The 24,867-nt window shown below is 41.7% G+C and overlaps 1 protein-coding gene across 10 annotated transcripts in view; it reads right to left on the bottom strand.

Moving 5' to 3' along the window:
- The window catches only part of RANBP17 (RAN binding protein 17), a 371,265-nt gene that overhangs the window by 48,808 nt on the left and 297,590 nt on the right, over positions 1-24,867 (bottom strand). For 6 of the 10 annotated variants that reach the window (XM_051843604.2, XM_070076412.1, XM_070076411.1 and 3 more), the window contains 3 exons: positions 21,204-21,323; positions 18,873-18,955; positions 513-727 (listed from right to left, as the gene is read on the bottom strand). In XM_051843604.2, the coding sequence (XP_051699564.1) occupies positions 513-727; positions 18,873-18,955; positions 21,204-21,323 (418 nt within the window). The remainder of the gene's footprint in view (positions 1-512; positions 728-18,872; positions 18,956-21,203; positions 21,324-24,867) is intronic. The other 4 variants (XM_070076410.1, XM_070076414.1, XM_070076416.1 and 1 more) reach the window with 2 other exon arrangements.

Below are 24,867 nucleotides of genomic sequence, written 5' to 3'. Positions count from 1 at the left end.
CTGGAGAAACAGGAGATGAATTCGAGGTAGATGACCAGTAAGTGGCAGAGCTGATTATACACCAGGTTGCTCAGCTTTTGGGCTGGCACTCCGTGTACCACACCTGAGCTCTCGTGGACATGGATGGAGGGGAAGTCAGAGTGCACTGAAGGGGAAGCTCTGCAGCCAGTCCTAATCCAGCAAACAGTTCTTTTCTGCATTGTGAATACGGCTGTAAGTCATTAGCCAAAACTGCTAATTACATTTTCTCTATATGCAGAAGACCTCGAGCACAATGGCTGACCAATTTACCAGAAAATGTTGGCTGCATCTTTCTAAACTGTACGTTTAGTTACATCAATACAGCCCCTATGGTTGTCCGAATTCTCTAAGTGAGATCAAGTATGCTGTCTTAAAACATGAAACGTCCAGGTGTCGTTCTAACTCCCTGGGCTTCCCTGCAACACTTCGAGGCCTGTGGTGACGACGCTTCACGTTTCACACAAAGACTCCCAGGATGCACGAATGCTTACTAGCAAGTCACAGTGGGACACTGACAGCAGCATTTTGACAAAGGCCTGGAGTACATTGTCAAAATGGTTGTCCCCATACAACTTGAAGACGCCAAAGCTGACATAATTTCCACACAAGGCAGATTTGAGAGCTGAATAGCAGATGGAGATGCCCTTGAGTTTCATTGGATACATTTGATCTTTTGAGAGGCTCCCCAGGGACAGGATCTGATTACCTGTTTTAGGGTAAAAGCAGAAAGAGAAAGTGACATGAGTAGATGTAGTTCCAGGCAGTTACGGGGCACACTATTTAGCATTTTCACTTTACAACTAATGTCTACTTCTCCTAGCACTGTTTCAAAACTGAACCATCCACTGTAATGAAAAATCAAAACATATGGCAGTTTACCTGGGAAGTACAAAGAGACCAAGGAAAATCAATCAAGGGTATTAGGAAGGCTCTGTATTTTTATCTGGATAATTATATGTATGTATACATAGATATGTAAAAATTCATTGAGTCGTACTCTTAAGATTAGGTCACTTTATATCCTTTAATGTATGTGTTGTTTTTTCAATAAAGTTTTTTTTAAAAAGAAAGGTAAAATAACCAGTTAAGCCAAGAGAAAAAGATAACCTGACTGGAATGTAAATTACTTTAATTTCTGGATGTATTTTCAACATTTTAATATGAACTTGATGTTCTGGGTTACTATACTATTAGGGACTTCAGAGGTTTGGGACATGAATTAAATGAAATGAGACATACAGAAGTTCTTGGCATATTGCACAATAAACGTTACCTTCTTTTTCTCTTTAGGTTCTTTTTCAGAATATCTGGAGATGACCATTTTAAAAACTGTACTTATTCTATGCTAACCATCAAAAGACAAGGAAATGCTTATATAATTACCTTACAATTTTCTGTAGTAGTTAGTATTTACAGTCAACAATTTCTGTTTCTGAAATGTGTGGTGGGAAGGCACATTACTAGGCAATACCTAAACATACTTTCTAAAAAAATAAAGTCATACAAGTTCCTTAGCTCTGATTTTCCTGTTCAAGTGAGCACTAGGAGCAGGTGTTGTGGCGCAGCAGGTTCAGCTGCTACCGGTGACACTGGTATCCCGTATGAGTGCTGGTTCGAGTACCAGCTGCTCCACTTCCAATCCAGCTCCCTGCTAATGCATGTGGGAAGGCAGTGGAAGATGGCCCAAGTTCTTAGGTCCCTGCCAACAATGTAGGAGACCCAGATGGAGTTCCTGGTTCCTGATTACAGCATGGTCCAGCTCCAGCCATTGCAGCCATTTGAGGAGTGAACCAGCAGATGGAAGATCTCCCCACCCCCATTCCATGTAACTGCCTTTCGAGTAAATCAATAAATTAAAAAAAAAACCTGAAAATCATATATTTACAGAATTTGGGGGTACATTCTTGTGGTTTATGTTATGTCAACTGGGCTAAATAAGAAGTTTCCAGAATGCATTTCCCTATCTGGCTAAGGTCAAAGTGGCCAAAACAAGAAATCAATGAGAGATTCGGAAGATGCATGTGAGGCAGCTGCCATAACTTTCTGAAGGCTGCTGTGGTTAAAGGTGGTGAGAGTCATGTGTACGAAGCTTCTGAGTTCCAGCTTGTCCTTATTCTTCCCTGTTCTGTGTTTATAACTATCAGCCTTGCTGACCAATGACCCCAAACCCACCACCAAACACTTGACAGCAAACTTATGGAACCAGCAGCTCTGCAGAGGCAACAGCCTTCCACTGACTTCTATGCCATCACACAACTCCTCCACCCTGTACCCTCCCAGAGCCTCACTCCAGCAGCTAGATGTGCAACCTTCCAGATGTCCCCGCAAGCCCAGCCTGTCCATGTTTGCTATTGTTTTAGGAGGGGTGAGCAGTGACTTCTTTTCCCGAGTCTCCAGTTCTCCCCTTTGGACCTATTTCTCTATCTATACCCAAGATTATAAAAATTCTAATTGCTAAAATAAACTCTCTATTGCACAAATATCATATTGCTTCTTTATATTGGTTCTTTTGCCCTGTTTGAATCCTGACTGATACATATATCAAGGTCACCACATGAGTACTAGGAGGTTAAGAAGACCAATAGTGCTAGTAGGGCATGAAACTCAGGACCAGCCCAGGATGTAGGTTTCCTCTCCTTTATGTGCCTTACATTACATTTCCATATCAGTGCTTTCTGTGCAGCCTTAGAAGCCCATGTGGCTTTCCTTATAATTCATACATCTGAATAAAAAAAAATCCTTGTCTGGAAGGCTGAAGCATGCCTTAGAATTATGTACTCAATCTCAAGTTCTGTACCCTCTTTCATGATCTCATCCTGACTTACCTTAGAAATACAGTAGCTCCATAAAGATTCAGTTCAATATGACAGCATTTACTTAACAGCTACCATGTGTGAGGTGCTGGGATAAACACACCAATATTAAAATAAAATCTGCTCTGAACGAGTTCAGTCTGGTTGGGGAAGCAGATCTGTAAATACTAATTCCACACAATGTGACAAATGCTATCCAAGAGCTGTGTCGAGATGTTATGGGAGGTAGGAAGGGCAGGAGAGCGGCAGGGAAAGGATTCGGACAACAGGCTGTTGAAGGATCACCTGCAGTTTCCCAGGTGGAGAGGAGAGCGCTCTGGGTAGACGAAGTGCAAATGGAGGGAGGTCAGAGAAAGCAGAATACTGGGGAGGACAGTTTTAATCACTGCTTTTCTACCTTTGCCTCACATTCAATTTAAACCAAGGTAGATGTTTCCTCTTCCACTTCTCAAGAAAGAACAGACTGTGTGTACTTGAAGAAAGAGCTAGGGCAGCAGGGAGGTGGTTCATCTATTTTGTGTTTGTTGCCGAGGGCAGGGTCAAAGCGAGTAAACTACTGGGGTCTATCTATGCTGACATCTTTATGGGGGAGGCAAGGTCCTAAATTTTGCAGGAAAAGGCACAGGAAAGAAAACTTGATTGTAAAGGCCTGGGCAATATATCATCAAGAAGTATTATTTAGAATCACAACTTTTATTTTGTCACACCTTTCACAGGTTGCAATTTTGCATACATATCTTGCTTTTTGAACTATTTCAGATATATTTGTAATAATTAAAAGAGTAATTAGTATACTGTGATGAACATGCAACAGAATGATTAATATTTTTTAAAGGAAAGATTATTTATTTGTTTGAAAGGCAGAGTGACAGTCAGAAAGACAGAGAGAGAGAGGGAGGGAGAAAAATCTTTCATCTATTGGTTCACTCTCCAAATGCCTGCAACAGCCAGGACTGAGCCAACTTGAAGCCAGGAACTCCACCCAGGTTTCTCATGTGGGTGGCAGGAAGCCAAGTACTTGGGCAAGCATTTGCTGCTGCTGCTCTGAGGCATATTAGCCAGAGGCTGGAGGAAATGGAGGAGGAACCAGATTCCAGGCACTCTGATATAGGATGCAGGTGTCTCAAGTAGCAGCTTACCCTGCTGTACCGGGGGTGGGGTGGGGTGGGGTGGGGTGGGGAGACAGATCTTTCATCCATTGGTTCATTCCCCGAATGCCTACAACAGCTAGAGATGTACCAGGTCAAAGAAGCCAGGGCCCTGGAGCTCAAACTGGGTCTCCCATTTAGGTGGCAGGGGCCCAAGTAATTGAGCCATCACTTGCTAACTCTGAGGGTGTGCATTAGTAGGGAGCTGGAATGGAAAACAGAACTCAGATACTCTAATTTGGCATGTGGGCATTCCAAGTAGTGTTTTAACCACTGTGTCAAGTGCCTGCCCCTGATTAATATTTTTTAAAGATTTATTTATTTGAGAGGCAGAGATACAGAGAGAGTGAGAGACAGAGAGAAGCCGTCCATCTGCTGGTTTACTCCCCAAATGGCCACAATGGCTAGAGCTGGGCAGATTGGAAGCCAGGAGCCAGGAGCTTCTTCTGGGTCTCCCATACAGGAGCAGGGGCGTCAGTCCTTAGACCACCTTCCACTGCCTTCCCAGACCATCAGTAGGGAGCTGGATCAGAAGTACAGCAGCCAGGACTCAAACTGGCACACATATGGGATGCTGGTACTGCAGGCAGATGCTTAACCACAGCCCTGGCCCCTGATTAATATTTTTGAAAACCTCAAACTGTATCTCATTTTGCTCAAATGCTCTGCATTCACTTGTGGCTATAAAAGATGATGGAGGAGAAGGCTTGGCCAACCATCATTTTTTCACTCTGATTCATCTTTATTCAATATGTATACAACAGTATTTACTGCAAGTGAGGTTCCAGTCTTCAAAACACTTAAAATCTAACAGATGGAAAACTGAAGTGATAGGGCTGAGGTTTGGTTTTGATGTTCCATTTCAGGTATGATAACTCTCCTTGTCCTCTTTGTTCTACCCACACCTAGAAAGTCTGAACTCCTACCTTCCCAGCACTTACTTCTACATGGGAGATGTACATTGCACTAACTGGCAGCTAGCAGATAATAGCATTCTCAGGTTGGCAGTCAGTGAAGGCAGTAACACTTGCCACTTCAGTAGTATCATTGCAGCACAATGAGAAGTGATACTTTCCTTAATGAAATAAAATAGACTTCCAAAGGCTAGAACCAAAAGGAAAATCTCATTGTTTGCCACTGACTGCATTTGCTATAAATGGGGGTTAGTGTTACAGCCTTAACACTAGACTGGAGTTAAGATGCATACTGAGGTTTTGTTGGGGCTAGGGGAAAAGAATGATGTGAACTGAATGGTTAACCTGCCCAAAGGCAGCAATACGGGACTGGAGGCACAAGAACCATGGAATTGTCATTCTGACTCTTGCACATGCTGTAGCAGGACAAGCAATCTCATTGAATGATAAGGGGAAATGCCTGAGGAATAAGCATGGAGGGCCAAATGATAATTTGACTTATCAGAAATATTTTCCTCATTATTAATTACATTAACTACTTGAGTCCTCCTCCTTGACTTGTACTCTTTCCTCTATAGAGAGGGCCTTTGTTGTTGTTAACCTCCAATACTCAGAAGTACCTTTCTAGACTTCTCTCAAGATTTACATTCAAGATTCTCAACATCTAGAGAGGAACAGACACAGAAAGATGTAAAATTTCCTCTTCTGCTCATCTAAGATTGACTTCCAGGTCTACTTTAAACATTTTAAAACTACTACTTTTTTTAAACAATAAAAAAATTTACTTATTTATTTGAGAAAGAGAGAGAGGCAGATAGACACACAGGTTTCCCATCCACTGGCTCACTTCCCAAATGCTCCCAACACCTGGAGCTCGGCCAGACGGCTTGCAAAGACTCAACCACCTGAGCCATCCCTGCTGTGCCCCAGGCTGCGCATTAGCAGGAAGGTGAAACCAAGAGTGGAGCTGCAGGGGCCTGCACTGTGGTACAGTGGGTTTAGCTGCTAGTTGTACTGCTGGTATCCTCTATTCCAGCACTAGTTTAAATGCCGGCTGATCTGCTTCTTATACAGCTCCTTGATAATGCACCTGGGAAAGCAATGAAGACCCCTGCCACTTATGTGGGAGACTGGGATGGAGTTCCAGGGTCCTAGCCCTTGCTTGACCCTGCCCTGGCTGCTGTGGTCACTTGGGGAGTAAACCAGTAGCTGGAAGATCTCTTTGTCTCTCCCTTTCTCTCCGTTGCTTTCCCTTTCAGATAGATAGAAACAGAGTGAGCGAGTGAGCTGGGACTTGAACTCAGGCACTTTAACAGGGGATGTGGGCATCCCAAGCAGCAACTTAACTTCTTATGCCAAATGCCTGATCCCTAACTTTTTATCCTCCAGTGACTTTCTACCTTTCCCCTGAGGAAAGGTGGAAAAACTGCACAGTATCGTTCTTGTCAAGAGACTTCCTACCCATGAAGAGGAACAGCCTTCCTTCACAAACCTCAGCTGAACCAGGTAATATTCTTATGGGAGATTAAACACATAGTCCATAAGATAGTGATCGCTGCTCTTGGCTTTGGAGTCATAGTGACCTGGTTTAAATTCTAGATCCTTCCTTACTATCTGGGTATCTGAGCAGATCAATAATCTCTGTAGGTCACAGCTTCCTTATAAATAAAATGAGGAAAACAACACATATAACTCAAGGCTTACAGGGAATAAAGGAACAGCATATGTAAAGTGCTCACCACAATAACTGGTACAGTGTTCAATGAGTGCAAGCTATGACAATATGCAACACTGGGGGTTCATTTCCCCCCGATAGCCTGACAGCATGTAAGTTTACCGCTGGAGGAACGAGAGCCTGAAAAAGAGGAGGTGAAGCTGGGTATGTGTGTGTAGTGTAGAATAATGTCACTTCCCTCTAAACTCTCATTCAAAGCAAGGGTAATGCAGATCTTCTGACTTCCTGCCTTCTGTTCCTTCACAGAATTAGCTGTGGGGTTTCCCACAAGTTCTCTGTGCCTCAGAAGAATATTAAGGGGAAATGGTTAAGATAGACTATCGTGGTATCTTGTTCCAGGAGGAACTAATGGTATGAACAATGCCATTTCCTGGTTTATAAAGCAATCCATTACATTGATTTACCTTTTATTTTTTTCCTTTTAATCTCTACAATTTTAAAGTGAGTTTGATATTCAGCTGACATTTCTATAGGCTGAGTGTCTTCGTTCACCATCAGAACAGTTATGGGAAGAGAACCGCAAGCTTGTCGACATTTTCCTTCAGAGGTCACTTAGCTCACTTGTCTTTCTGCAAACCAGCCAAGTCCCTGAGACAGAAATGGTCTGGGCGGAGCTGAAGCTGTGACACTCGGAAGGGAACAGTAATTCCCTTTCAGATTGGAAAAGATGAAAACAATGCAGTGTCCACAAGAACCTTATGTAAATAAAGAACTTAAAATTGAAAAAAAGAATGGAAAATTAAGCAAATTGTTGGGAATATAAAATTAGAAAAAACCATTCTAGAGAGCAATTTGGTAATACTAAAAATAAAAATGTATAAACCCAGGGTAATTATTTTGCCTCACGGTTAAGATGCCAATTGGGATTTCCACACCCACTACTGCAGTACCTGGGTGGACTCCCAGCTCCCCTTTTAATTCCAGCTTCCTGCTGGTGTGCACTCTGGGAGGCGGTGGATAACGGATCAAGTACTTGGTCTCTGCCACCCACGTGGGCGTTCTGGACCAAGTTCCAGGCTCCTGGTTTTGACCTGGCCCCATCCTAACCCCTGGGCATTTGGGGAGTGAACCAGTGCATGGTTCTGTCTGACTGTCTCTTTCCCCTTCTGTCTCTCTTTCTCTGCCTGTAAATAAAAAAAGTATAAATCCACTTCTGAGAGTCTATTCTAATTCTAAATGTTCATTACCAAGTCCAGGTTTCTCCATTTCTCCTATTTTTATTTTTCACCTCCTTGAAAGGTAGAGAGAGAGAAAGCAAATGACAGAAAGAGAGAGATATCTTCTGTCATCTGGTTCACTCCCCAAATGCCCATTACAGCCAGGGAAGATCCAGGCCAAAACCAGGAGCCAGGAACTCCATCTGGGTCCCCCACATGGATGGCAGGGACCCGAGCAGGGACCGAGCAGCCATCATCTGCTGTCTCCCAGGGTGCATTAGCAGGAAGTGGGACTGGAAACAGAGTAGCTGGGACTCAAACTGGCACTCCGAAATAGGATGCAGAAGACACAAGCTGTGGCTTAACTCGCTGTGTCATGATGTCCACTCCATCAGGAAATTCTTGCAGCAAACGATTCACCTTCCACACCCCTACTGAAAACATAAATGATTGTATAACTTTGTTTAACCACTTAGTATTTTCCTTAAGGAAAGTGTATCTTTAAGGATAAAGTTTAAGGATCTAGACACTGAGAACTATCAAACATTGATGAAACAAACTGAAGACACAAATAAATGGAGATATATTTCCTACATGGATTCACAGAATATTGTTAACATGTTCATGCTACATAAAGCAATATATAGATTCCATGCCACCCCTAACAAAATCCCAACGTCATTTTTTATAGAAATAAAAAAAAATCTAAAATTTGTATGGAACTACAAAAGATCCTGAAGAGCCCAAACAATTCTGAGAAAGAAAAACAACGTTGGGAGGTATCATACTTCCTGATTAAAAATGTATTACAAAGATACAGTAATCAAAACAGTATGGCACTGATATAAAAACAGACACACAGATCAGTGGGACAGAATACAGAGTCCAGAAATAAATTCAAACATAAACAGTTGGCCGGCGCCGCGGCTCACTTGGCTAATCCTCCGCCTGCAGCGCCAGCACCCAGGGTTCTAGTCCCGGTTGGGGTGCCGGATTCTGTCCCGGTTGCTCCTCTTCCAGTCCAGCTCTCTGCTGTGGCTCGGGAGTGCAGTGGAGGATGGCCCAAGTCCTTGGGCCCTGAACCCGAATGGGAGACCAGGAGGAAGCACCTGGCTCCTGGCTTCGGATCAGCGCAGCGCGCTGGCTGTAGCAGCCATTTGGGGGGTGAACCAATGGAAGACCTTTCTCTCTCTCTTTCTCTCTCTCTAACTCTGCCTGTCCAAAAAAAAAAAAAAAAAAAAAAAAAACCAACCAAACAAACCATAAACAGCCAATTTTTGACAAGGCCATCAAGTAGACACAACAGTGTAATGAGTCTTCAATAAGTGGTGCTGGGAAAACTGGATTTCCACATGCATTAGAATTAAACTGTATCTTCATCTTATGCCAAACACAAAAATCAACTAAAAAAATAGATAAAAAACTAAAATGTAAAACTAAAAGCTATAAAACTCATAGAAGAGAACATAGGAGAAAAACTAAAAACAGTGGCTATGGCAATGACTTTTTGGATATTAAAGCAAGAGTTCAAATCAAAAAGCAAAGATGAATAAATGGGACTAAATCAGATAAAAAAGCTTATGTACAACAAAGGAAAAAAATGAAATGGTATCATATGGATTAGGAAAAATATTTGCAAACCATGTATCTTGTAAGGGCTTAATATTCAAAATATATAGAGAACTCATAAAACAACAGAGGAAAATCAACTCAAACAAAAGAATAAGAACAGACCTTATCTAAAGAAGGCATAAAATGTCCAAAAAGCATGTGAAAAGGTGCTCAATATTGTTTATTTATTTATTTATTTATTTTTTATTTTTTTGACAGGCAGAGTGGTCAGTGAGAGAGAGAGACAGAGAGAAAGGTCTTCCTTTTGCCGTTGGTTCACCCTCCAATGGCCGCCGCGGCTGGTGCACTGCCACCGGTGCACTGCGCTGATCCGATGGCAGGAGCCAGGTGCTTCTCCTGGTCTCCCATGAGGGTGCAGGGCCCAAGCACTTGGGCCATCCTCCACTGCACTCCCTGGCCACAGCAGAGAGCTGGCCTGGAAGAGGGGCAACCGGGACAGAATCCAGCACTCCGACCAGGACTAGAACCCGGTGTGCCAGCGCTGCAAGGTGGAGGATTAGCCTAGTGAGCCTAGTGAGCCACGGCCTCAATATTGTTAATCATCAGGGAAATGCAAATCGAAACCACTATGTGATCACCATGTGACTCCTATTGGGATGGTTTATTATCAAAGTCTAAAGACAACAAGTATAGGTGAGGGTGTGGAAAGAAAGGAGCACTTGGACACTGTTGCTGGGAATATAGGTGACTGCCCCAACTGTCATGGAAAACAGTATGGGAGTTTCTAAAGACATTACAAATAGAACTACCAGGGCTGACATCGTGGTGAGTGGGTTAAACCACTGTTTGCAATGCTGGCATCTCATATCAGAGAGCCTGTTTGTGAATCAATCACTCTGCTCTTAATCCAGTTTCCTGCTAATGTGTCCAGGAAGGCAGCAGAATATGGCCCAAGTACTTGGGCCCTTGCCACCCACATAGAAAAACAGGCTGGAGTTCCTGGCTCCTGGCTTTGGCCTGCCCCAGACCTGGTTGTTGTGGCTATTTGGGGAGTAAACCAGTGGATGGAAGATCTCTCCCTCTCTGTGTTTTTCTCTTTCTCTCTGTCACTCAGTCTTCCAAGTAAGCAAGTAAATAAATTAATCCTAAAAATATATAACTACCATATAAGGCAGCAATTCCTCTTCTGGGCATATAGTCAAAGGAAATGAAATCATCACCTTGCAAGGTATCTGTACTCCCGTGTTCACTGCAGCATAATCCACAATAGCCAAGGTAGGAAAGAACCTAGATGTCTACCGGTAGACGCATGCATGCATAAACCGTGGTACACTTAGGGGCGGGGAACCTTGTATCTGCCAAGGGCCATTTGGATGTTTATAGCATCATTTGTGGGCCATGTAAAATCATCAATTTAAAAATTAGCCTGCTACAGATTGATACAATCTCAAGTTTCTGCCTGTTGTTGCCTTGGCTAGACCAAATGATTTTGTGGGCCTTGCCTTATATGGTTCACTGGCCAGATGTTCCCCATTACTAAATACATAATGGAATATTATTCAGTCCTAAAAAGGAGATCTTACCATTTGCCACTACACTGATGAGCCTAGGGTACATTTATGCTAAACAAACAAGCCAGAAACAGAAAAATATTGCATGACCTCACATATATGTGGAATCTAAATGCATGGAGATCAGATAACAAAACAGTGGTTACCAGAGGCGTGGGAGAGGGGAAGAAATAGAGGGATGGAAGTCAGAGGATATATGGCATTAGATGTGCAGGAAGAATTCAGTTTAGAGATCTAATATATGACATGGGGTTATAGGAATTTTTTTTTAAAGATTTATTTATTGGGGCCAGTGCTGTGGTGCAGTGGGTTAACACCCTGGCCTGAGGTGCCAGCATCCCATATGGGCACTGGTTGAGCTGCTCCACTTCCAATCCAGCTCTCTGCTATGGCCTGGGAAAGCAGTACAGGATGGCCCAAGTCCTTGGGCCCCTGCACCCATGTGGGAGACCCTGATGAGGCTCCTGGCTCCAGATCAGCGCAGCTCCGGCCATTGTGGCCATTTGGGGAGTGAACCAGCAGATGGAGGACCTCTCTCTGTCTCTCTCTCTCCACCTTTCCTCTCTCTGTGTAACTCTGACCTTCAAATAAATAAACAAATCTTTAAAAAAATTTTAAAAAAGATTTATTTATTTACTTGAAAGTCAGAGTTACACAGATAGAGAAGGAGAGGCAGAGAGAGAGAGGGGTCTTCCATCCACTGGTTCACTCCCCAGATGTCTGCAATCGCTGGAGCTGCGCCTATCTGAAGCCAGGAATCCGGAACTTCCTCAGGGTCTCCCATGTGGGTGCAAGGACCCAAGGACTTGGGCCATTTTCCACTGCTTTCCCAGGCCATAGCAGAGAGCTGGATAGGAAGTAGAGCAGCCGGAACTTGAACCAGCGCCCATATGGGATGCTGGCATTGCAGGCGGCGGCTTTACCCGCTACAGAGCCAGCCCTGGAAATTGTAGTATATTTGGAATGCAAGCTAAATTAGCAGATTTTTAGATGCTCTTGACACAAAGACACATACCAAAAATGGGTAATCCTGAGATGATGGATATATTAATTGGCTATTTGCTTTACTATAGTAACTTTTTTTACTATCTCTCTCTCTCTCTATATATATACCATAACATCATATTTATGCCTTAAATATACACATTAAAATTTACTTTTTTATATTTATTTATTTATTTGAAAGTCAGAGTTACACAGAGAGGAGAGACAGAGAGAGAGAGAGAGAGAGAGAGAGAGAGAGAGAGGTCTTCCATCCAATGGTTCACTCTCCAATTGGCTGCAACGGCCGGAGCTGTGCTAATCAGAAGCAAGGAGCCAGGAATTTCTTCTGGGTCTCCCACACAGGGGCCCAATGACTTGGGCCATCCTCCACTGCTTTCCCAGGCCATAGCAGAGAGCTGGATCAGAAGAGGAACAGCTGGGACTAGAACTAGCACCCACATGGGATGCTGGCGGTTCAGGCCAGGGTGTTAATCCACTGCACCACTTTGCTGGCCCCCAAAACTTACTTTTTTTAAAAAGGGTAAAGTTGGGGCCAGTGCTGTGGCACAGCAGGTTAAAGCCCTGGCCTAAAGTGCCAGCATCCCACATGGGCACCGGTCTAGTCCCAGCTGCTCCTTTTCTGGTCCAGCTCTCTGCTATGGCCTGGGATAGCAGTAGAAGATGGTTCAAGTCCTTGGGCCCCTGTACCCACATGGGAGACCAGGAAGAAGCTCCTGGCTCCTGGCTTCGGATTGGCACAGCTCTGGCCATTGCAGCCATCTGGGGAGTGAACCACTCTCTCTGTCTCTACCTCTCTCTGTAACTCTCTTTCAAATAAATAAAAAATAAATCTTAAAAATAAGGGTAAAGTTACGATTCCTTAATCTGACTCAGAAGTTACTTCCTAATTAGTCCCCTCCTATCTCTGTTACTGCCTGAAATTCCTTAGCATTTTCGTTGTCTCTAGCAACTTGAAATTCTCGCAGTTTCCTAATAGACCACGCTGTTTCATATTTATGTTCTTTGTAAAAGCTAGTGTCTGGTTTAAATGCCCCTTTCAAACTTCTGGGCCCTATCCTCATTCCTTCAAGAAATATTGCCTTCTCTGACCCTTCACTTTGAATTAGAAGTGTCTTCAAGGCTCCCATAGTACTCTGAATACTTTGCAAACATAACACAGAATGCAACGCATAACTCTTCATTTACTTGTCTGAATCCCCTGCTGAACTCAAGTTCCTTACAGGAAGATTTTTTTTCTTTTTTTGGTGTGTCTCATTTATCTTGCTATACTTTATAACTCTCACAGTACCAGATATGTAGTAAGTGCTCAATAAACATTAGCTGCATGGATGAAAGGATACACTAGCATATTATTGCCTATGTGCAGAAGCGGTCAAATTCAAATATTCGTGGTGATAAAAGAGATTTTCTAAGAGCAGCAGGCTCTTGGATTCACAGTGGAATATATTTCTCAGAGTATTGCTTTTATAAGTTACCTGAACCTGGTTTTGAGACTCTCTGCATATTGATTATTACATTATTTCCAAAGATTTTTTGTCAACTTTTGCTCTTTTCAAGATTGATTTTTATTTATTTGAAAGATAGAGTGACATAGAGAGAGGGAGAGTCAGAAAGAGAAAGATCTTCCATCTGCTGGTTCACTCTCCAAATGGCCACAATGGGAGGGGCTGGTCCAGGCTGAAACCAAGAGTCAGGAACTCTATCCAGGTCCCCCATGTGGGTGGAAGGGGTCCAAATACTTGGGCCATCTTCAGCTGCTTTCCCAGGTACATTAGTAGGAATTGGATCAGAAGTAGAGCAGCCTTATTTGCTACTTTGTTATTGTATGTCCTCAACTAAGTTTCTGATCAGATATAAGGCAATGTCTGTGGTTCCTGGATAATCTGTTTTCAAGAACTTATTTCCTAGTGGCATTTTATTAAGCCTCCAGTTATCTGAAGACCAAAGCATTCTTCAGCTATCTTCTTATAATAATTTTACTGTAAATATACAATCATAATCACCCATTCTTACAATCCTTCTACTAATACATGTCAATAATTTTCAAGCTCCTTAAAAACACATCTTAACAGGCAACATGTTCTACAACAAGTCTAGTGCAACTCTAGAGCTGGGTGGTTCTGGTCAAAGCAGGCCCTCTCCGCCCCTACTTTCTGAAGGGCCTCTGTGGTACCCTTACAGACCTCTGGGGTCCCGCTATATCCAATGTGAAAACCACTCGTTTGTTTTCTAGGTCACAATGAACACTTTACACATTCCATGCTTGCATACCTTAAAAGCATGCAGAGCTTATACTGCTTAAGAGACCCATGATCTGGGGCTGGTGTTGCGGCTCAGTAGGAAAAGCCACTGCCTGCCGTGCCCGCATCCCATATGGGTGCTGGTTCACACCCCAGCTGGTCCACTTCTGATCCAGCTACTTGCTAATGCACTTGGGAAAGCCCTGGAGGATGACCCAAGTCACCCAAGGATGACTCCTGGAACTATGTGAGAGACCCAGAAGAGGCTCCTGACTTTGGCATGGCCCAGCCCTGGGCCCTGGCGGCCATTTGGGGGAGTGAACCAGCAGATGGAAGATCTCTTTGTCTCTCCCTCTCTCTGTAACTCTTTAAAATAAATAAAAAATAAATCTTAAAAAATAAAGACCTCTGATATAAATTCTTAGATACAGTGAATAATCACAGCTTATTCTACCCATTTAACATTTAGATTTTCACCACTGAACTTTTTCAGTTTGGTTCCTAAGGAAGAAATAACAGCAGTTCCATTTTGGCAGCCTTATGAAAACAACCACTGTCTCTCCCTTCTGTGCGCTCTTCAACCAACAGATGTCACTAAAGATACCAGTACCCAGAGGCAAAGGAAAAGAAAAGATTAGACAAATAGAAATTGAGCATAAAAAACATCCAGTTCTTAAAACTGAGAAGTAGGTTTCCAAAGTAATAACATTTATTACACTGCATGCGGCATTTTAACCAAAAATTTAAGAAAGAAATTTCTTTTATTAAGTTGCTCAGGCTGAATGGATCATAGCACTAAGTTTTGAAATACATGTTCTTGAAGCAATTTAAAACTCATTAGAAATAATAGGCTTGGGCTAGTAGAAAATGTGGTAAAATTTAATCCTCATCCAAATGTTACCTGGGCTGTACAAACAGGAAATTGTTTTGTGCTACTGTGGCTAACCTCATTGCTGACCCTGAGCTGTAACGGCAAGAGCAGCGGAGAGCTGAAGCAAAATTAAAAACTTACATCAAAGTATATCATGACAGAATGTAGATAAATAAAACAGCATATCAAAAGTATTATTTTTCTGCCAGTCTCATGGAGCAGCAAGGTGGAGGTACCTCACAAAATGTATAACAAATCAGGTGCATGTGGAAATAAGTCCTTCCCCCTCCACATCACCCTAATCACTGACTACCTAATGCCCCCAGTGAGAGGTGAGCAGAGAAGAAACCCAGTGAGGACGGTGCCAGAAGGGATCACAGAATATTCTGGCCTCTCTCTTCCATGAGGTTCCCCTTTCTTCACCTTGGCTCACCAAAGAAATACATAATCCTGGCTCTTCTGTGTCCTCCTGGAACTCATTCATTTTCTAGTCCCCTGGCTGGCAACCACATGATCTCTCTCCAAGGACTGTATTAGAATCTCCAGAGGTAATATCACAGCTCATAAAACATTACAGAAGGCAAAGATTCACAAATAAGTTTGGCCGATGGGGGCCCGCACGGGAATCAGAGAAGGGCGAGCAATAGTTTTCTACTGCTCCGTGTTAAGCTCATGTGTAAGGTCACCGGTGCCACAGTTGAAGGACTTTCTCTGTTGAACTTCTGATTTCCCCTTTGTTTTGGGATAGGAATCACCATGCTTTAAAGAACAGTGCTTCATAAACATCCGAGGTGCAATCTTCCTGTGGCCACTCCCAAGAGGCAACAGGGTATTGCAAAGACTATTGTCTGAAGTCACACTGCCTTTGAAACAAAGTCCAGCTCAACTACTTTTCAGCCATGTGATATATATTCTCAACATTTATGAGCTTTAATTTCTTTATAAATCATAGCAACTAACTGGTCTAAGGACTTCTACACATTGTTAAATTGTATGCTCACAATCATCAAACAGGTATAATTTTCTTTGTTTAACAAGAGTGAAGCAAGACAAGCGAGCAACTTAACGAAGGTGAGACAACTGGTGAATGGCAGATCGTAATATCTATCTTGAGGATTAAATGGGGTAATGTATGATAAATAGCCTAACACAGGAGCAGACACATAATAGCTGATTTAAAAATGGGAGATGCTATTAATCTAAACTGAGAAACAGAGCCCTATTTGCTTACTTAGGGTAAGAAAATGCCAAACTCACTTCTCTTTTCAAGAATGCCTTAAAGGTTTTGTCTCTTTCCCCCTCTACCTCCTTTCTCCTTCCCCTTTCCTTCCTTTGGCTCCTTCTGTCTGCTCTCCTTCCTCCTAAGATTATCCTCACATATATATTTTTTCACAATTTTTGTTGTGATGCCTTTGGTCTATGTCAGACAACTTGATAAGAGACTGGACAGCTTTTGAACGAAGTTGATCAGCCCTGTCCTATGAGATTCCTTTTGGTGTCCCTTGCTGGACATATATTCTGTCCAAGGGAGCCAGTGATACTGGGAGAAGGGAGGCTCACTGCTTTTATCAGTTCTACTGCAATAGTGAATAAGCCCTAAAGGGAAAAAATATATTTAAAGAAAGACACAATCCAGAAAAAGGTGTGGCAAAGATAAAATTGTAATCAGTAACCGCAACCCAACATTTCTATAGTTAAATGCTTTACCAGCTGCTAAGTGATTCTTAATATATATATACACTGTTTCATTATGGGAATTATTAAGGGAAATCCCTTTAAAAGTAAAGAACTAAAGACTCAGCACCGGCTACAGGCAGAAGGAAGCAGGACAGTGTGATCCAAGCAGGAGGCATTCCTGAACAAAACAGTGATGTGGGACAGGGAACACCTGTCCTAAGAAGGCTGCCGGCTCAGTGAGCTAAGAGAAAGGCTTTAGATCCAGAACAGGCACCTTCAATGAGTACCTATCACAGGCTGTCCCCTGTGCCAGGCCAGTTCATTAACCCCCTTAATCCTAATTAGTAGGTGGGTCTGTAGGTATTTGCTATTCCTAATTTTATATATGAGAACATTGGGCACAAAGATGTATAGTGTTAATCGAAGGTCAAGGGCTTAGTTGATAAGCATTAGTACTAGCATTGGTATTTAGATCTTAAATCTCCAAAAATTGCTTTTCCTAATAGAACACACTGCATTTTAAAGGCGGTCCACCATATAGATCTTAGTATAATAAGACACTAATTGGCAAACTATATTTAGAATATTTAAAAAGAAGTCCATTTTTACCTCTACGATTTCTACTTTTTATGATTTTGAATGTGTCTATTTCCAAATAGATGTAACAGATGGAATTGCTGGTACAAATGAAAACAAGAGTGAAACTTTGCTGTCTTCAATAGGTGCTTTCTGAAGTTTCTGTACACGGACCACTGCGATATCCACACATCAAAGCATTTCAAACACAGGCTTACATAGCTGTGTAGCTCAGAGCCCCAGAATGCACTTTGAACTGATAAAAATAGTTGAAAACATCTACTGTTCTGTTTATTTATTTATTTATTTTTAAACAGCAAGCTTCTACTTTAAAAAAAGTGACATGCTAATCAGGCGTTTGGCACAGTGGTTAAGACCCTGCTTTTTGGTTATGCCCACATCCCATACTGAAGGGTCTGGGTTTGAGACCTAGTTCCACTTCCAATCCCAGCTTCCTACTAATAAGCACCCTGGGAGGTAGCAAGTAATGGCTCAAGTATTTGTGTCCCTTCCACCCATGTAGGAGACCCAGATTGAACTCCAGGCTCCTGGCTTCAGCCTGGCCCAGCCTCAGCTGTTGTGGGCATTTTGAAGGTGAATCAGTGAATAGAAGATCTCTATGTCTCTTTTTCTGTCTTTTAAATAAGTAAAAAATAAAAATTAATGTGCTTTCAATGGTTATTTCTCTCTCTCTCTAGTGCATGCACGCACGCACACACACACACACACACACGAAATAGCCTTTATCTCTTTCTAGATACCCAAAAAGAAATATATGAGAACCGTAGGCAATGTTTGAGACCAAATTACTTAGAGCTCGCTGTTGACTTGGGAAAGTAAGTTCAGACAGGCAAAAAGGAAGAGGACAAAGGCAATGAAAGAAGGAGAGCACAAGAAACATCTCACGGGGAGAAATGCAATGTACAGAGCCCAGTTCAGGGTCAGTGTTCAGTCAGTATTTGCCAAATCAGATTACAGAGGGTTCCTATCCACCCTCTCCCAATTCCCTATTTACATCCAAGTTCCAGTGAGTAGAGAATTACCCCGATGAAGCTGTCAGAATTGGAAAGTTTTGGGTTTATTGTAGTTCTAAGGCACAGACTGCTAACCAAACTCTAAGATTTTTGGATTGTAATTGAATAGGACAATCTTTGTTATAGATGTCTGCTTCTAGGAATGCAGTTCCCAAAAGTTCCTTGTAATGCAATACTTACGGCTCTTTACAAGTACATTTCCTCAAATTCAGTGACCCAGGATAGCAAACTCCCTGATGTAACTTTTAGCACTTGTGAATATGCTATACCTTTTCAATATTCTAGTGCATTCCCTTTATCTACTGACACTGCATTTTTTTCCAAAAGAAATTCATCAAGTTGGTCAGGCATGATTTGTAGTCAAAGGCAGCTGCTTACTCCTCCAACATGATAGCTACCTGGCTTTCTGCACTCCTATTACCCACTTCACAAATTCATACGGATATGAAGCCTCAAAAGAACAAAATAACTAACATCTTTCTTTCCTCCAAAGAGATAAAGTTATATTGCACAGACAAATATGGAAAAGGATACTCACCATAAGTGCAAATCATTTTACTAGCTTCTCTGAAGAGAAGAATCCCATTAGGAGATGATACATCAAAATTCAAACGCTGAGATCTAAGAAATATAGCAAAAAAATTAGACTATATGTGCAGATGAAGAAATCAAATACAGGTTTAAAATGTCCAGCATTTTCTTTTATTAGAAGCAGCAGCAGTGAAATTATCCCTTAAAGTGCCATTCCATTCAACAACTGTTGATAAAATATGTATGTGAATTCCCTCACTGTTAAGGTACCAGACAATTAAGAAGAGCTATTCCCACTTATTTGTTGACTCAAAGAGTGCATTTCTTTATCTGTCAAAACAACATTCTGACATCCTGTATCCCAGATCTCTCACCTCTTTTCCTGTCATACAAAGTGCTGGATGGATAATGAGAATCATAAGCATAATAATAAAACCCCAGATGTAGATGTGTATGTTTACATAGATACCGAATAGAGATGTCTTTTTACATTTGAATGCTCCTACTGTGCCTAATACACATTTTAAAAACAGATTCTAAAGTGACAGATAGGAAATCCAGGTACCTTTAATACTGCACATATATTTAATGAATCATTTAATACTTCAGGCATATTTCAAACACATTAAATTACACTAAAGATTATAGTTTCCACCACACATACCTTCAGTAAAGAGATACAAATCTCAAAAATTTTCTGAGAACAATTCAACTTCCCTGGTTCCTGACAGACAGGGTAACAGTATGAGCAGCTAAAGAAATGACATGCTATCTTGACATAATATTCCTTTTTTTTTTTTAGTATCATCTTAGTTTTAGTTTGTTCTAATATGCCTTCCTGTTGTTCTTTCAAGAAATAATGATATATTGTTAAAAAGATGAGCAAACAAAACCAAACCAAAAAGTAAAGACATTGCTAAAGTTCTGTTTGTCAGGAATTGAATGAATTCCTGCATTTCCATGCTTTTTCAGAATGCTTTACTGTTTGGTACAATTATATCCTGGAGGTCATGTTATTATAAACATTTCCTATTGGCATACAATTCTTGATTACAGAAAAGGAATGCATATTCATAATTCACATTAGATTCTAGGAAAATATAGACAAAATGATGCATTTTCTGAGATAACACATTTTCACTAGATAATTCTTAGCATAATTGTTCTGGATATGAATTATCTGCCTAGGGCAGACATAAAATCCTTTACAATATTCAATACAATGATTTTTTTGCTTTAATATTAAATGTTGTATCAGTAATACTAATATCAGTTATCTGGCTAAATGTTAGAATTTAATAAGAAAAAAACCCTTAAATTTCCAATAGAAAATAGAAAGCCATTTTCCCCTTATTATTTCAGGCACCAATGAGATTTTTTTTTTTAAACCAACAGCTCTGAAAAAAATAATACTCACATTTCTTTATTTGCCAGGTCTTTTTCCACCTCTTGCTTTAGAGTAAAAATGTTAAATTACTGCTGTGACCAGAGATAAAATTAGAGCTGCAACTAATAGTCCTTCCCTGTTTGGGTATCTCCCTTCCGACACGCAGTTTACAGAGGAATTGATGAGGCAAGATGGCTAAGTGACAGGTAATTTGGTGCTAAGCCATATTCACAATGACATATTTTAAAGAGGTAAACACAATTAGCTTGTTGCAGTTTTCTCTTTTACCCTTTTCTCTTTTATTACTCTTTGCTAATATTTATATGCAGAGTGTTTAAATCTCTGCCAGTCTATGCAAATTATAAGGTCAACTAGGCAATTTCTGAGAAGTGTTGTAGTTGCTATTTCAATGAAAATTGTGAGTGCATAAATCACCCAAATATATGCATCTAGGCATAGAGGAAGAAACATAATTTAGAAGTCAAACCCAGGGATAATCCCCAGAGCTCCTGAGGCAAACAACTATGTGCCCATAAATTGCTCTGGGAGTCAGCGTCTTTATCCATACATGATTCGCCTCTACACAGAGACGTCCAAACTTCTTTCCTGCTTTAAAATCCTGCAGACTTGCAATCAGGTGGTGAAACAGTTAAAACAGCCGCTCTCCCTCCATTTTGTGATTTTGAATAATTTAAATAATGGTGGCTGCAGTCTCCCCAATTTTTTCCAATTTTTATAGTCCTCACATAGACTGAAGTATACTATGCCCTTTCTCGCAAAGGGTCTCAACGTCAAGTCTCTAATCCTATTGTTTTCACGGACCACCTTAAATGGTGGTTCCTGGGATTTTGGTAGGCCTTGAACACACGCACACCAGCTAGGAAAGTGTGATCTCTGGAGAGTCTGAACATAGCAGCAGACTGTTTCTTCACTCCTTGTCACACTGCTTACCTGTTCTGCATCAGCTCTGCCAAGAGTTTCAGGATGGGAGTTGTACACGCCGGCTCTCCATACCACCGTTCAACAGCCCTCTGAAGAATGGGAAGGTATGTTGGGTACCTTTTATAAAGTCTGTTAAAGAATTTAAGGGTCAAAAGACATACTGTTCCTGAAAAAATCAGTGCCACTTAAAAGTGAAAAAAAAAAAAAGGTGGGGAGAGGCATCCACATTTCTGTGTTTAGTGTACAATGGCAGTTTTACAAATCTCTAACCTGTTCAGTTATAAGTTTTTCTGGAGCTGCAAACAATTTGCTGTGCAGAAGACATACCTTTAAAGTATCACACAAAGTTACACACTTAAAGACTCATGTTTAATGTCGTAGGAAAGAAAAACAAATTGAGTTAATGAGGACGAAAACATATTTGAAATATTAGTATCAGGGTTTCTTGGGCACTATACTGAGAACAAACATTTTTTACTATAAGAATTTTAAAACATATAACATCAAAGAGAAACACTAACAAATCCCAAATATCTATCTCAAAGCTTCAAAATTCCTTACATTCTTTTTCCCCCCTTTAAGTTGCTCAGCTCTCTGCTTGGTCCCACTGTAGCTCAAGGAACACCTGGGATGCCAGCCTGAAGAAAAGCTTTGGCTAACTATTAATCTGCAAGGTAGTGCACCAAAAGGGAGCCTCACATACGTGCAAGGCACAATCCTCAAACCCCTTCATTAACACTAAGGACTGGATGCCTCCGATAAACCATCAGAACCTGGAAACCTGACTCAGTTCCACTGGCCCTTTTCCCCATCACTGGCCTTTTCCTTGCCCAATGGACACACAAATATAGGATTAAGGAACAGAACTGCAGAAAAAAAAAAGCTCTATGCCACTGTCTTCCTCACCGCCCTCCCCTCTCCCCACCCTGTTCTCTCTTTCTGATGTTTCCCAATGTGTCTGTCTTTTTGTTTCAGAACAAAGTGCTGAAGTGAATCACTTCATGGTGTTCCCGTTCTGTTACAGGTAGAGATCTCCAGGTAAGAATGGTCACCACAAGTTTCTTCTAGGCTCTTAACAATAAATATTAAATTCCTTAGCATGGCATATAAGGCCCTTTAAGATCTGGTTCCTTTCTACCTCCATTCTCATCTCTTAATGCTTCTGCTCTATCTATGGCTGGGCTATTCATAACTCCCTACACGGCCACGGACGCCGACACCCGTCTCTGTTCTATATACTGCTTCTGCTGCCTACCACATCCCTGTCTTTCAATACCTAGCTCAAGTTTCACCTCTCCTGAGATGCCTTCTCTATTTTGTCAAAAGGGCATCAGCCTCTTCCACATCTTTGTTCAATCAGCACTCCTGACCACTTCTCTCTTATAACAGTGTATTAGAGTTGATTGCTCATGTCATCCGTCTGCCTCATTAGATGGTGAATTTCTACAATCTCTCTGCTAACTCCTATTTTACCCTAAGATTTCAATACAGGTGTCAGGAAGAATTATTCCAGGAAGCCTTTTCTGACCTTGTGTGAACACCCCACTCCTATGTCCTGATATGGCGGTGGAACCCTGTGCTAGTACTGTCTATTTCTCCTACTTTAAGTTTTTTGAGGGTAGGGACTGAGTCCCTATACATGCACAGGATTGGTACAAAGTAGATTTCAACATACTGTACTTGTTGTCAACCTGCCAACCTCAAAATGAGGTGTAGCATATCTGGTTGGAACTACTATTTAGAAGTGGGTGTTGCACTGCAGTGCGTTAAGCTAACCCGTGGGATGCCTGCCTCCCGTATGGAAGTGCCTAGGATGAAGTCCTGCTTCTGCTTCCCATCTAGCTTTCTGCTAATGCACATCCTGGGAGGCAGGAGTTGATGGCTCAAGTGCTTGAGTTCTGCCACCCATGTGGGAAACCCAGATGGAGTTCCTGGCTCCTGGCTTTGGTCTGGCTCAGCCTTGGCAGTTGTGGGCATTTAAAGGGGAGTGAACTAGCAGATGGAAGATACTGCACTCTGCTTTCCAGAAAAGTAACAAAAAGGAACTACTATTTAAAAAAATCCTTAACTGTGCATTTTACTCTGAGGTTTTAGAAAAATATCTGCATAATGTTCCAAGAAAAGAAATGCTTTAAAGCCTTAAGAGTAGAATGCTCCCTAAAAGTGAAAAGAAAAAAACTCCTTTGCCAGAGATACCATGTCAAGTTTCTATTTGCATATACACAATTTAACAAATACTTACCGAAGTCCTACTCTGTAACAAGCACTGTCTTAGACTCTCTGCAGACACCACTGAACAAAACACTAAAAAATCCCTGCCCTCATGGAATTTAATTCTCATAATATATAAAATAAAAAAAATTAGAAAGTACTTCAAAGGAAACTAAAGTAGCGAAGGGTGAGAAGTGAGTGTATAGGTGTGAGCGAGGTTTCAGTGGGATGAAGACGAAAAAAGTCCATCAGTGAATCTGAGGACTAGCTTTATTTTGGCTGTTGTCAGATAATTACTGTTTTGTTTTTTCTAAGGACTAGGGAAGCTGCTATTTCTGACAAACAGTAGAAGCTAGGTGTGATGTTCTGTGTGCTAGGGGCCAGCGATCGCGAGTTAGGGAAGCCACGGCTTTTATACTTAGGGAGTTTGTGGTCATTTCAGGATGGCAGACATGTAAGAGGGACGCTTAGAGTATTACAAGTCTGAAGCAGGGCCAGAGAAGCCAGGTGAGAAAATATTTCACCAAGACATCTCCTGAGCATAAACCTAGTCATCATTCATGGAAAAGCATCAGGGAGCTTCATCGGGAAACTGAGAAGATCCAAGTCTCAGGACCTCAGAATACTGGAGGCACACCCGGCCCCTTTGCAAAACACTCTGAAGGCATTAGGGCCATCATATTTTTCAGAGCACACTGCATTCACTGTGGGCTAAGGCCGGGGTACGAGGGGATGCTCCCTTTCCTGTCTGGAATGAGAGTGCTGACAATTCTAATATGCTTCTGACAGAGGTGACTGCCACAGAGAAAATGAGTGATTATTGGAAAGCAGAGAGGAGGTCTACTAAGCAGGGAGGTTAAAGGGCTTCAGAGTGGGATGCCAGGCTCAGATTACGGGGTGACAGTCCGGACCCACTCCGGGAGTTTAATTTTCCAGCGGTCTTGTGAGGACTACATAGACACAGATAGGAGCAAGAAAGTGGGGGCCCTTAGTGGAACATGCACAGATCAAATTGCTTTCATATACCCCTTCTCAATGAATTCCTACTTTCTGTATCAGATACATGAAAAATCAAAGGCATTAATGATAGGACATTTCCTTATGGGATGCCAAATATGAAAAAAATGAAAAGTATCAGGTTTTGTTCTTCCCATGCATTCATCCATCCATTAGTAGTAGTTACTACCTGCTGGACCCCAAGAAAACAGCAATGAGTAAAAACAGAATTCTTTTCTTTTGGGGTTTCACAGTAGAGAAGGCATCATATACATTAGAAGGCAACATCAGAGTTTTTGTTAAAATTCTTATGAGATGAGGGTCTGAGGATGTGGTTCCAGAAAAAAAAATAGCCTGCCAGTTCAGAGCTCGTTTTAAAGGTACTCCATGAACACGCAAATACCTGGATGCTTTTCCATGATGGTAACTGCAGCTGCTGGAAGCCTTTCCCCTCTTTCATCTGGAA

This window comes from Oryctolagus cuniculus, chromosome 6, assembly GCF_964237555.1.
Source record: "Oryctolagus cuniculus chromosome 6, mOryCun1.1, whole genome shotgun sequence".
Classification (NCBI taxonomy): Eukaryota; Metazoa; Chordata; class Mammalia; order Lagomorpha; family Leporidae; genus Oryctolagus; species Oryctolagus cuniculus.
This window is presented reverse-complemented; position numbering and strand designations above follow the sequence as displayed.